The sequence below is a fragment of the Podarcis gaigeae genome, assembly GCF_964106915.1.
Source record: "Podarcis gaigeae genome assembly, chromosome: 16".
Lineage (NCBI taxonomy): Eukaryota > Metazoa > Chordata > Lepidosauria > Squamata > Lacertidae > Podarcis > Podarcis gaigeae.
Genome location: NC_139693.1, coordinates 16,242,388 through 16,254,677, shown reverse-complemented (window position 1 = coordinate 16,254,677; position 12,290 = coordinate 16,242,388). Strand labels below are relative to the sequence as shown.

Below are 12,290 nucleotides of genomic sequence, written 5' to 3'. Positions count from 1 at the left end.
AAACTTCCCAATTTAAAGTTGCAGGTCCATTTCAGTTACACTCAAACATGTTTCGAGTAAGGATGATCTGCCCCTCAAAAGCAACACGGGCTGCACATGCTCAAGAGTGCAGAAGGCCATCTGGACGCCACAGAAACTTGGCACACCCCCATGCCTTAAAGAGGATGTTGCATCTTGCAACGGGACACAGCGTGCCTTAGAGTAGTGGTTTGTTTTTAAGCCCCATGGGAGTTCCACTTTGGTGGAAACTTAATTATGTTGCACGTCCACATTTTAAGGGATTTAAAGTCCTGTCCACCCCTGCAACAACAATATAATAATAATTTATTATTTATACCCCACCCATCTAGCTGGGTTTCCCCAGCCACTCTGGGTGGCTTCCAACCAAGTATTAAAAACAATACAGCAATCAGACATTAAAAGCTTCCCTAAACAGGTGCCTTCAGGTGTCTTTTAAAAGTAAAATAGTTGTTTATTGCCTCGACATCTGCTTGGAGGGCGTTCCAAAGGGCAGGGACCACTACCAAGAAGGCCCTCTGCATGGTTCCCTGAAACCTCACTATACTATAACCTATACTATAGGGTTGGGGCAGGATCCATCCCCAGATGGCAAGGAGGCCAGTCCAGATCAGAGAATCGGGCAGATGCCACAGGGCGATTTGGACTCACGAGAACCTCTTTTTTAAAGTTGGGCATGGGCAAACTCTCTTGGGTACACCCTGCTCGTTTCAGAATCAACTGGAAAAAGAACAACTCTCTTTGTAGAGGGAGAGGTGGGAGGAAATCAAGGGGTTCCCCCACCCACCTTTGCCCCCATCTCATCCCCCACAATTCAGACCACATGAAGGCTCAAGAGCAGGCACCCCCAACCTGCGGCCCTCCAGATGTTTTCGCCTACAACTCCCATGATCCCTAGCTAACAGAACCAGTGGTCAGGGATGATGGGAATTGTAGTCCAAAACATCTGGAGGACCGAAGGTTGGGGATGCCTGCTCAAGAGACACCAGCAAACCAGAATACAGGGAAAAGTTGGAAGCCATAAGAACATAAGAACCTGCTGGGTCAGGCCAATGTCCCACCTAGTCTAGCATCCTCCTCCCAAGGGGCCAAGCAGATACCCCAAAGGGAAACCCCCAAGCAGGACCCAAGCACAAGAGCCATCGCCCTTCCTCAGGCTTCTAGCAACTGGTATTCAGAAGCACTGCTTCCTCTGTCTGTGGAGGCACAGCATAACCATTATGGCTGGTAGCCATCAATAGCCCTTTCCTCCATGAAGTTCAATCCTCTTTTAAAGCCATGCAAGTTGGTGGCCATCTCCGCCTCCTGTGGGAGGGAGTTCCATAGTTCAACATCCAAGGCCCCTGGCTTGGCATCTTTGCTCAGTTGACCCATGTTAGGGAGCAGGTTGTGTGGACCGCTGGTGGCCTTCCCCACCTCAATGGAACACACCATCGCAGGAAAAGTAGACCAATCCCTCCTCTCCAATAAAATACAAGTGACCACAGATAAAGATTTACAAACATCTTGCATTTTTATTAAGCCAGTCAATGTGTTCCAATCTTACATAGTGGAGGGCCGTATACCGGTAAGTCAGGGGCCAGTTCACATCTCTTCCTCCTCCCGCCCAACTCATACTGAGAAGAGCTTTATATGGATGCTCAGATATGGCTCCTGGCCACCTTTAGGACTGCAGATCTCGTAACACGCCCCCCTTCCCACCGACTTTTGAACTCCCCACAGTTTTCAGAGAAGCTGCAGTTTGGGCCATACCCCAACACCGTTTCTGCTGTAGTCCAAGTCTTTGGAAGCAGCCAGCTCTGGTGTGCAAACTGGCATCAGCGGCAGCTCCCCCCCCCCCAATTTCTCTCCTGCCACCAGTTTTCCCAGCCAGAGAATCTCGGCTGGATTTTTTCTCCCTTTCTAGATGCAGAGAACACGCACACAACATTGAAGGAACAGAGTTAAGCGATGGAAGCAGGAAGAAAAGAACTGGAGGGCTATTTGGCACAGCCTACAAGGGTATCTATAGAATTCAAACCCATGTTTCCACCCATGGCTAATGTCCCATGTGAAACACACACACACACACACACACACACACACACACACACACACAGGCTTCTGATGACAGTCCAAAAGATCAGGTTTACTTGGGTGGATGAGCAGCAGAAACCCCAATTTCAGGGAACATAAAATATTAAGATGGATTTCCCACATGGTTTCTCTCTTCCTGCTTAGCCAGAGTTGTTGGGGCTCTCGAGAGTCATTATCACCAGGGCCAGAGCTTGGTTGTACATCATTGGGTTAGGAAGAGGAACTCCCCCCCCCCCCAAAAAAAAAAACAGTAGACTCAAATATGCCCGCTGTGCCTTTGACCTTTGCCATGTGCTAAGCATTAGGTAGAAGCAGCTCTTACAAAGGAGACCTTGCACATTTACCATCCCTTTTTCCTTCTGACAAGCCAGTCACAGACTCCCAACAAGTGAGGACAGAAAGAGGGAACTTTTTTAAAAAGAGAGAAAATCCAACCAGAATGTTTTACTGCTTACTAGGAGTTAGGCTACACTGCAGAGATGGTCTAAAGGCGGGTGCGATACTGACGGTGTAGCCCAAACAAGATGTTTCAAAATCCCTTTACTCCTCCATCCACTTAGAGGAAAACAAAGGGCCTGCCCCCATCAGCATCTGCTGCTGAATGTTTGCTGGTAAACAGGTTGGATTTCAAAGCTGAAGGCCACAGGGCCTGCTGCTGGAAGCCAAGTAGGGTGCCGATAGAGCTGGTTGCAAATTTGGCAGGATCTGTTTCCTCAATAGTAATAATGATGATGATAAATTTCCACACTAAACCGTGCTTCCAAAAGAAACAAGGCTCCAGGCTTGAAAGCCTCACCTTTTCTTTTTCTTTAGATCAGCCTGGACCTCCTTAGCAAGAGTTACTTTCGGGTGAAGTAATCTCCAAATGGAGGCAGAAATGTCAGAATTTACATTTACAACATCCAATTAGCTTGAGCCGATTATTTTTTCCCCAAGTGGTTTTTGGGGGGGTTCATTTATAATTTGTAATCTAATTTTAACTTCTCCAAAACAGTGGCGCAACAAACAGCACACACACGCACACACGCACACACACACACACACACACACACACACACACACACACGCAATGCAGAAAATGTACAGAAGTATTTTTTTGTTGGAAGCTCTTTCGAGAGTTCTGGTGGGCCACTTAGACCTCTTTTGATACTCCTTCAAATCCTCCAATACCTATTTGCTCTGGCAGTCCAGCTCACCATTTCTGTAAAAACCCTGTTCAAATCACAAAGGGTCCACCTGCACCTTCCCCAGTTGCAGGAGGAGCAAGGGAGGGAAGAGAGGTTCTGCCAAACCTTACCCTGCAGGATAGAAGCATTCAACTGCCTGTACTTCAGAAGGGCAGGATTCTTCCCACAGTCAAACCCTTGGAGAATCCTTAGTTACTTATTTCTCAAAGTACAAAGAGGACTTCAGTGCTGCAAAAGTACCTTACACAGCTGGTGGGCTGCACTCAGCCTGCAGAACTACATATACCCTTCTTTTTAAAAATGCCCATTTTATGTCAAGTCATTTTGCCCTGCCCCTGGTTTTAAAATATATCACTCAGGTAACAACTAAATTTCTTGATTCCACTGCCTCTTCCACCAAGGCTAAAACTTGCCCCTCATAACTACAAAGTGGTCTAGTTTGCTGGCATTTCTGAACTCTGCACATGCTCTTGTGTACCTTCCTCTCCTCTCCTTGGCCCAGTTTGCATCATGGAAGCTCAAACAGAAAACCAAGTGGGTTTTCTCTCTCTTCCCCTGCCCTCTGCTTTACCATTTCGAGCGGAACAGCCCAGAATCCCTTTAAAAAAACAAAACAAAACCCCAAATGAAAACCAGGAATGAGCAGGTGAGCAACAAAACAAAAACCTTTGTTTTCAGTGTATCCTCTTGGAGGCAGATGATGGGACTCGTGTTCGGTTGCTATTTTGAGAGCGCTAGGATGGCTTAAAAAATAATCAAGCACGTGCCAAGCCAGAGAAATCTAATCTATGGTTCCCAAAGGGTGGTGGCTGTGCTGTCACCTTCCTGCCAAAAGTAGGGGCATAATGGAAGCAGCAAAGAATTTCATCCTGGGTGCCATGTTAGGGGTGGGGAGAAGGACGCCTGGGGCCAAACCCCAACCTTAATGGAAAACTCAAAAGCTTAAGAAACACAACCTGATTAAGAAGAGATCGAGAGGAGCAGGCGACGAGGGCCAAATACAGAACCCGCAGAAAAGCATCCAGGATGGCGGCACTGGATGGCCCACAAAGCCACCAGAGGCATTGCTGCCTCGGAGGAAACCACACCTGGCTCTCCGAGAAAACAAGAGTGGGGAAAGGGGGAGGCCTGGCTGGCAACTCACCCATTTCCTATTTGCCTGGCGGAAGGGAAGTGGAATGTAGAAGGAAGTCCTCGCAGGAAACTGCTTCCAAACCCTTCCAGTATCTTCCCTTCCCAGAGGGTGTCAAAACCAGGCCTGGGGGGTGGGGAAGGAAGACTTGGGAGGTGTATAGGGCAAAAGATTATTAGGCCCTGAGGTGGCTTCCCCCGGCCCCCATAAGAAAAAGCTAGCTTCAAGAAGAAATGGTTTGCCACTAACCTGCATCTTTCCAACAGTGACCCTTTGGCAGGCTCAACATAAAACACTGGCAAATGTGGAAGGGAGTCAGGCGTAGAGAACCCATTCAGGAACCTCAACACTCAGACCTTAGTTAACCCTTCCTGGTTTATGGTATTTCAGAGGAGGCAGAGAAAACTGGGGGAAGGAAGGTCCCATGGCTTTCTAAATGGCATAGGGATACCGTCAGGTTTCCTCCTCCTCCTGCTTAGCCCGCAAAGCCTCCCTTCGCTCCTCTCCAAAAGCTCCGCACAAGAGCTAAGCCTTCATCCCTCCTACAAAAGCCACAAGGAGCCACAGAAAATAGGGTTTGTTTGTTTTTCAGGGCAAACCAAGAAACCCAAAGCAAGCCCAGTAGAAGGGCCACCATTTTCTAATTACCTGTTGTCTGGTGAACAGGGGAATAGAAAGGGGAGGCGGATGGAACAGCACCATGCAGATGGACGTTTAACCCCAGGGAATAAAAGGAGAGCTGTAATGTGGGGTTTGTTCCCTCCCTGGCTCAAGCAGCCCAAGATGGTCTGTGACACCACTCACAAAACGCAACACTTTATGAGAAAAGCAAGGCGTGAGAAGATGGTGCAGTTTTTGGACAGGCAGAGTGGAGGGTGCAGAAAGGGAGGGGAATGAGGCCCACTGTTTCCTTTTCACAGCTAACTCATCCCACCCCCACCCACAAGGAAATAAATAATGTTTTCATTCGGAAGCTTCTTATAGAGAGCTGTTTTGCTTTGCTGAGACAGGATCACTGTTCCCCTGCCACCTTGACATCTTTCAAACACTCAAAAGTGACGAACCCTCCCCAGTTTTGGGGGGAAGGAGGAGACAAGGGAGGGGAAAGAAAGAAAAAACAAGAGGGGTGTTCACTGAGCATAAAAAAAGAAAAACACAATAAGGGGAAGGGGCAGAAATGAAATAAAAATGGGAGAGAAAACGTCCTCCTCCCCATCACCAGATTCTGAAAGAGCCTCCCGCAAATCCTGATCCCCTCTCTCAGGATCACTGGCTCTTTCGCAGCGTGGATCCGGTGGCAAAAAGTCACAAATGTTGTGTTTTTGTTTCAAGCGTAGGCGGCAAGCTGCCTGCAGGATCCTGGAGACGAGAAACCAAGCAAGCTTTTTGGAGATGAATGGAGGCCCTCCCTCCCACCGCTCACACCCGTCCCCATCAGCTGGGAGAAAAGGAGACCACCTCTCCTCTGTCCGGCCGAGATCTGTCTCTCTTCCCCAAGCGGCTGCGTGGTCTGCCACAGACACCGCCCGTTTGGTCAGATGGGGAGGGGATGGCGGGGGTGTGGATGTGGGGGGGGTGTATCGTGCACACGCCCAGCTGCTTGTTTTTCATGGATTGCCGCGGCGGCAGCTGCTTCGTGTCCAAATATCGCCTGTGGTTTTGACTTCTTTCGTTCCAACGCTGCGCGTCCAAAGACGGGGAGACAGAGCTTCAACCAACCCAGCGGCTTCTCTCCCCTCAACCCATTTCCTTCCACTGCTTGTAGAATTCCAGAACGTTCTTTATCTCGACGCTGGCGTTGGCTGCCGCCTGGATCGCAGACTGGGGAAAGAACAAGGGAGTTGGCATCCAAATGCAGTAAGGCCCTGGAGGGGAGGTACTGTTCTTTGCATCTTGCCCAGTAACCCGTGATGTAACCATCCTCACCACCCTGAATCTCAGGCCTTTCTAGCCCTGAGTTCTGTCTTCCAACAGTATCTGGGCAGCTGAATCCTGGGAAAATCACAGGCAGAGCATGGTGGTGAAATTGCTCACTTGCTGCCAGCAATAATTAAATAGTAAAAATGGAATCTTGCCTCCTGGCAGATTAACCAACTGAAAGCCTATCCCACCACGTCCCCAGTTACTTTCAACCACTACTTTGCACTCATCATGTGGCAACGAGTTCTGCAGATATAAATTTTGTTTTCGTGAGTGGTACTCTCTTTCTATTTCAACAAACACTGCTTTTTTAAAAAGTATTCCATACCCCAAGTCAAAATATCATCACGAAGCCAGAACAGTTTGGTTTCAGACCACACTCACCTTCATGGGCGCAGAAAGCTTGCTTGGGTCATCCAGCTGGAAGCCTGTGAGGATGGTCACCATCCCACTGGAGTCATCTTCGCTGCCCCCTTGAGAGGTTGTCAGCTGTTTGCAGCTATCCAGTATCTTATAGAGGTTCCTGTTATATTAGTATTGAGGCAAAAGAGAGAAAACAGTGCCACCATTTGGCTTAGTAAAAACAGCTCTCTGCTCGTGAATGCAGCTTTGCTTAAAATTTGATGCAGGTTGAAGCGAATGCTTACCAAGCATCTAAATCTTGCCTCTTCAGTTTATGCCTCTCAAAGCTTTTCCCAACTTCTTTCTGGCAGCGGATGTACCTGGAGACAGAAGATCACACATTGGGTGGATGTGTGCATGTGTTCAGCACAGCTGAAATTGCAAAGTTATTTGCAGTACATTTATGCATATTTATCCCAATAACCCTGCTAAGCAGTGTCCGTGTTTTCCAGGTGAGAGAAGCCAGTGTTAAAGGAAGATTTGCTCAATGACCAAGATAAAGCTGAGAGAGAATCTGAACCCAGCTCTTCCCAAAAGCTTCATCAAAGTTAAAAGTCTCCACCTGGCAGTGGTGGCCCTACAGTTGTGGGAACCCTCCTTGGAGAACTCTGCTCAAACCCCTTGCTTGAGATCCCACAATATACTGTACTGGTTCTCCTGCAGGTTCCTCTATTGCAATTTTATCAGCTGTTTTTTACTGCATGGTGTTTATTCCACTGTTGTACTGAATTTAAGTTTTATGGTAAGCTGACTTATAAAGACTTGACCTAAAAGGTGGAGCAGAAATCAAAAGAAACAAAATACAGTGGTACCTTGGTTTACAACCACAATCCGTTCCGGAGGTCCGTTTGTAAAACAAAACAGTTTGTAACTCAAGGCACGCTTTCGCCAATGGGGCCTCCCAAAAAAATTGGGTTGTAATCCAAAAAAATTGGGTTGTAATCCAAAAAAAGTTTGCAAACCAGGACACGCACTTCCGGGTTTGACATGTTTGTAATCCAAAACGTATGCAAACCAGACTGTTTGCAAACCAAGGTAACACTGTAAATATTTATTATTATCAAAAACAAAGTTCAAATGCCTGCACACCTATACTGGGAAAGGGATGGAGATGCAATGTTTAAATTTTTATTGCAAACAGGTATTCACATTCGAGGGCAGGACCCAAACAGCTGTTTTACATATGAGAACTGCAGCCTGATCAAGATGTATGTGTAAAATACAACCTAATGAGAGACATCCCAAGAGTGGCTGCTTCTTAAACACTTTATTACCTGTTCCAATGTACAACAAAAATGAATATTGTCGACCAGGGGACTCAACCTACCTGTTTCCCTTTTTAAATTCTGCCTCTAGATATCGGATGCTGTCACGAGCTCCCGCATTCTCTTTCTTCAGGAAGTCTAGGCCATCAATTACTAAGGATCGAAGAAAAACAAGGCGGTTACATCTTCTGCTTCCCTTAAGGCAGCGGTTCCCAACTTTTTCTGGTCACTGCCCCCTTGGTTCCACAAGCTCATCCCCAGTGCCCGCTATCCTATAAAAAGCATTGTTCAGAACAGCGGTTTGCACAATCCGCTAAGAAACACACAGGAAATAGTTAACGACCACACATTTATTAAAGCTCCAATTAAAACTGGTTAGTTTACTTGTCAACAAAGTAGATGAACCTTTACTGGTAATACAGCTGCCCACCTGCCTCTTAGCACCCCCCCCCCAGGTAATCCCACAGCTCGCCCCCCCCCAGGGCAATCAACCCTTTCACTACCTGGCAACAGCAACTGTCCTGCTCAGGATACCAGCCTTTTGGTGGGAGGGGCCACTTACCTGTCCGTGGGATGATCACAATAAACCTTCCACTGGCAGCCAGCTGCCTGATGGTGCAGAGGTGCTGGCAGAGAGCCTGGGTGTCGGGGACCAGGTAGGGGGACATCACACACTGTGCTTTGGGCTGCTGGAGGCTCCCTTCCAGCTGCGACACCTCCAGCTGGAGAAAGAGAGAAGGAAGCAGGAGCCTTAAGGGAAGAAGCTCTCAGCAAGGGCAGCAAATCCGTTAAGGAGTGTTCTCAGTGGCCCACCCTGTGTTGTCAGATGACCAGTCCGTCCAGCAGAGTACAAGAAGTTTTATGTAGCAGGGTGCAGGTTCAACCCCACACAACTCCAGGTAGTGAAGCTGGGAAAAAGACTCTTCTCTGCTAGAGACTGTGAAAAGGACAAGACTATACTGGGATTTGTATGGTTTGACTCAGTTCGTGGCAAGATTTCACAGAACTGGCTTCAGCAAGAATCCAGAGTCTCAGGCAGGAAATCTTTCTCAACACGAGCTGCTCAAGATCATTTTTTAACAGAATAAATCAGGGACTGAACGATGCGTATAAAGCATATGGCTCTGGCCTTTCCTCTCCCTGCATGGTCGTGTAGGTCACTGTATTTTTTAGTTATTTCATAAAATTTATCCACTGTTTGATATATTTTTATAAAAAAATACCCTTCAGAGCAGTTTACTAAAAATTATCAATAGGAAAAATTAACAATAGTTTAAATACTTTTGAAAAGTTAAAACAGACTAAAAGCAGATTAAAACTCACTTCATCTTTTTAAACCACTTGGTAGACTTGGTTTTTAGCCAGCGCAAAAAAGAGTACAGTGAAAAGAGCTTGCCTGCCGTCAATAGGCAGGGAGTTCCCAAGTGTGGGTGAGGCCACACTGCAACAATGAGTTCTTACAAACAGGGAATGGGTATTATGAACCAGTTCCACCAATGATGAAGACTCGCTGTTATTGGTACCCCAGGTTCTGACCAACAAAGCTGACAGGCCTGAGCAGTTTACAGCGCAGGATGGGAACCTTACCTGCTGGCATTGTCCTCATTCAGTCAAGTGCTTTAATTGCAAGCTATGTCAGGTGCAAGCACAAGCGATACAGCCTCCCCACCCCCCCCCCACCCCAGGTATTTGGAGGCCTCCACTGACTTGCGCTTGCCTCCCCCATCCATGCACAGTCCATCATCATACCTGCAGCCGAAGCTGAGCCATGTCTCTCATGAGCCTGTTCCGGCGAGCTTCCTCTGCGGCCTAAGGGAGAGCAAAGGGAATGATGCACGTCAAACTGCCTTTGCACCTATGGTCCCATTCCACAAATCTTGAATGGTTCCTCCACTTCCTTTTGCTATCCATGGGCGGTGAGATGGTTAGAGGATGTTGGAACTATGACCTGGGTTCAGATTCCCACTCAGCCATGGAGCTCACTGAGTGGTCTTGGGCCAGTCACTGCCTCTCAGCCTACCCTACCCTCACAGGGATTGTTTTGAGGATAAAATGGGGAGCAGGGAGAGAACCGTGTACAGCCCCTTGAGCTCCTTGGAGAAGGTGGTGGCATATAAATATAAGAAATAAATCTACTGTAAGGTCACGAAGGCCTAAATATGCAATACAATATAAACAGTATAAAATTGCATGCTCTGAATACTCTCCCTGGATATCCCCCCACCCCCTGGTTGAAATGTAGCCACAGAAATAACACTGTAAAGTATTTTTACACTTTCCCTAGACCTTTTTTTTATGGGCAAAGAACGTGCTAAGTGGAGGACTAGAAACTTGGCTACTACAAGTCTTTTCTCAGCCACTCACTTCCACATCACCCCTGAAACTCCATCAGATGCTTCCCATGCGTTTTCTGATATTTTCTCAGGCTTCACTGGTGACATAAACTTACATATGGAAGAGAAGAGCTGTGCAATGCACAGGCATGTGACAAGACACGGAATGCAAGAGGAGGTCCCTGCATGGCTATCAAGCCTTGCTCTTCACTGGAACATGTTTGTTCTGTCCCACTATTCCCCCCCCCCCCAGCCCACCCTGGAAAAGCTCACCATGCGGAACTGGGCCTGGGCCTGCTGGAGCAAGCCGTCCTGCTCCGACTGAGCGATGCTGATGAAGATCCCAACCTCCGGGTTGAACTGAAGGATGCTACCTTGCAGGTGGGTGATGAAGTGTCCAAAACTCCGGATGCAACAGATGCGAACCACGGACTGTAATGAAGAAAGTGGAGGAAAGTGGGTGGGGAGGGCAGGGAGCACGTCCACTTGAGGCCGAGATGGGAGCTCACACACACTAAAGCAAAGCAAAAGCTTCCTTCCTGAACACCTGAAAGGCTACAGGATGGAACAAGCCGGCTGACCTCTTGCTGCAAAGGATCAAAGGGAATGTTCAGCGCTGCTCCCTGCAAAGAGCTCCTAGGCCAAAAGGATCAAACCCCACCCAGCGACACCAGCTGACTGACAGGTGGGCGTGGTTTGGGAAAATAGCTTTGCGCACCAAACTGGGCTCCTTTGGTAGGACAGGACTGGCCTGTGAGCTAGAGGTTCCCCACCCCTGAAGTCTTGGAGCAAATGTTCTACTTGCCCTCACTCTCCTTGCTTCCCCCCCAGTCCAGAAGCCTCCCATTACTTCTGAAATCCAGGACCAAAACCAGCCTCTTACCTCCTCCACTTCTGCAAGGAGAGGCCTGTCCTGATCGAAGTTGAACCTCTTGTGCGCGTTCTTCAGCGGGGGAAGGTTGCGGAGGGCCATGTCCTCTGGGAGCAGCAGGCAGGCAGGCAAGTCTGGCAGCTCACACCCAGGCAGCATGCTCTTCACCTCGTTGCAGAGGAACAGCCCTGCGCATCAGCAGTGGGGAGGGGAGGGGACAGAAGGGCGGCTTTATATTTCTGGGTCACAGGGGCAGAAGGAGCAACTAGAAAGTCACACAGAACGCTAGTCCTCAAGGGCACGTCTAGTCTAAAACTGGAACTTCCACAACTCCTCGCGGTGCTAGCTCCACCACACACGGGAGTCGGCCTTGCAGAAAGCCCAAAGGGGGAAGATGCTCCCAGCCTGGGACGCTTGTGTCTCCTTGGAAGAACTGGGTTGTAGCTCAGTGGAAGACCAAATGCTCTGTGTGTAGAAGGTTTCCCAGATCGATCCTCAGCATCTCCTCCAGGTAGGGATGGGTAACAAACACACACACAGAGGCTGTTGCCAGATGAAGGTAGACAGCACTAGGCTAGATGAGTAACTTGATACTGTGTAAAGTGGCTCATTACATTTCTATATCATGACCAGCTCTGACAATAAGCGCTATTCAATGGTGGAATGGACAATCTTGGAAGCTGGTGGACTCTCCATCATTGAAGGTTTTTGAACAGAGGTTGGGGATGGGGACATCTGCCAGGGACTCTGCACCTGTTATTTGTGCATTGAAGGACATTGGGTTAGATACCCCTTGAGATCCCTTCCAACTCTACAATTCTAAGATTCTGATTCTTTTCATGAGGCATACAGAAGACCTCAGCAGAAGCTTCCCTCTCTGAATCCAGACAAGCCACCATCAGGTAAGCAAGTGTGGCCTTGAAGGTGGAACTGGGGGAAGCTGCTCCCACAGAAAGGGGCTTTGTGCTTACTCCACTGCATAGCACACGAGCTTGGTAGACTTTTCCAGTTCTTCTGGAACTAAGCAATGGAATTCCAGAAGAATGTAAGAAGTCTACCAAGCTCAGGTATTGTCTATGCAGATTG

At 48.2% G+C, this 12,290-nt stretch overlaps 1 protein-coding gene across 1 annotated transcript in view; it reads right to left on the bottom strand.

Annotated features, from left to right (window-relative positions):
• Positions 1-1,506: 1,506 nt before the first annotated feature.
• The window catches only part of SMG5 (SMG5 nonsense mediated mRNA decay factor), a 32,296-nt gene continuing 21,512 nt past the window's right edge, over positions 1,507-12,290 (bottom strand). Inside the window, exons 15-22 of the mRNA XM_083716433.1 lie at positions 11,217-11,392; positions 10,607-10,765; positions 9,750-9,809; positions 8,563-8,722; positions 8,063-8,153; positions 6,981-7,055; positions 6,718-6,856; positions 1,507-6,234 (exon numbers count right to left, since the gene is read on the bottom strand). Of these exons, the coding sequence (XP_083572559.1) occupies positions 6,151-6,234; positions 6,718-6,856; positions 6,981-7,055; positions 8,063-8,153; positions 8,563-8,722; positions 9,750-9,809; positions 10,607-10,765; positions 11,217-11,392 (944 nt within the window). The 3' untranslated portion in view covers positions 1,507-6,150. The remainder of the gene's footprint in view (positions 6,235-6,717; positions 6,857-6,980; positions 7,056-8,062; positions 8,154-8,562; positions 8,723-9,749; positions 9,810-10,606; positions 10,766-11,216; positions 11,393-12,290) is intronic.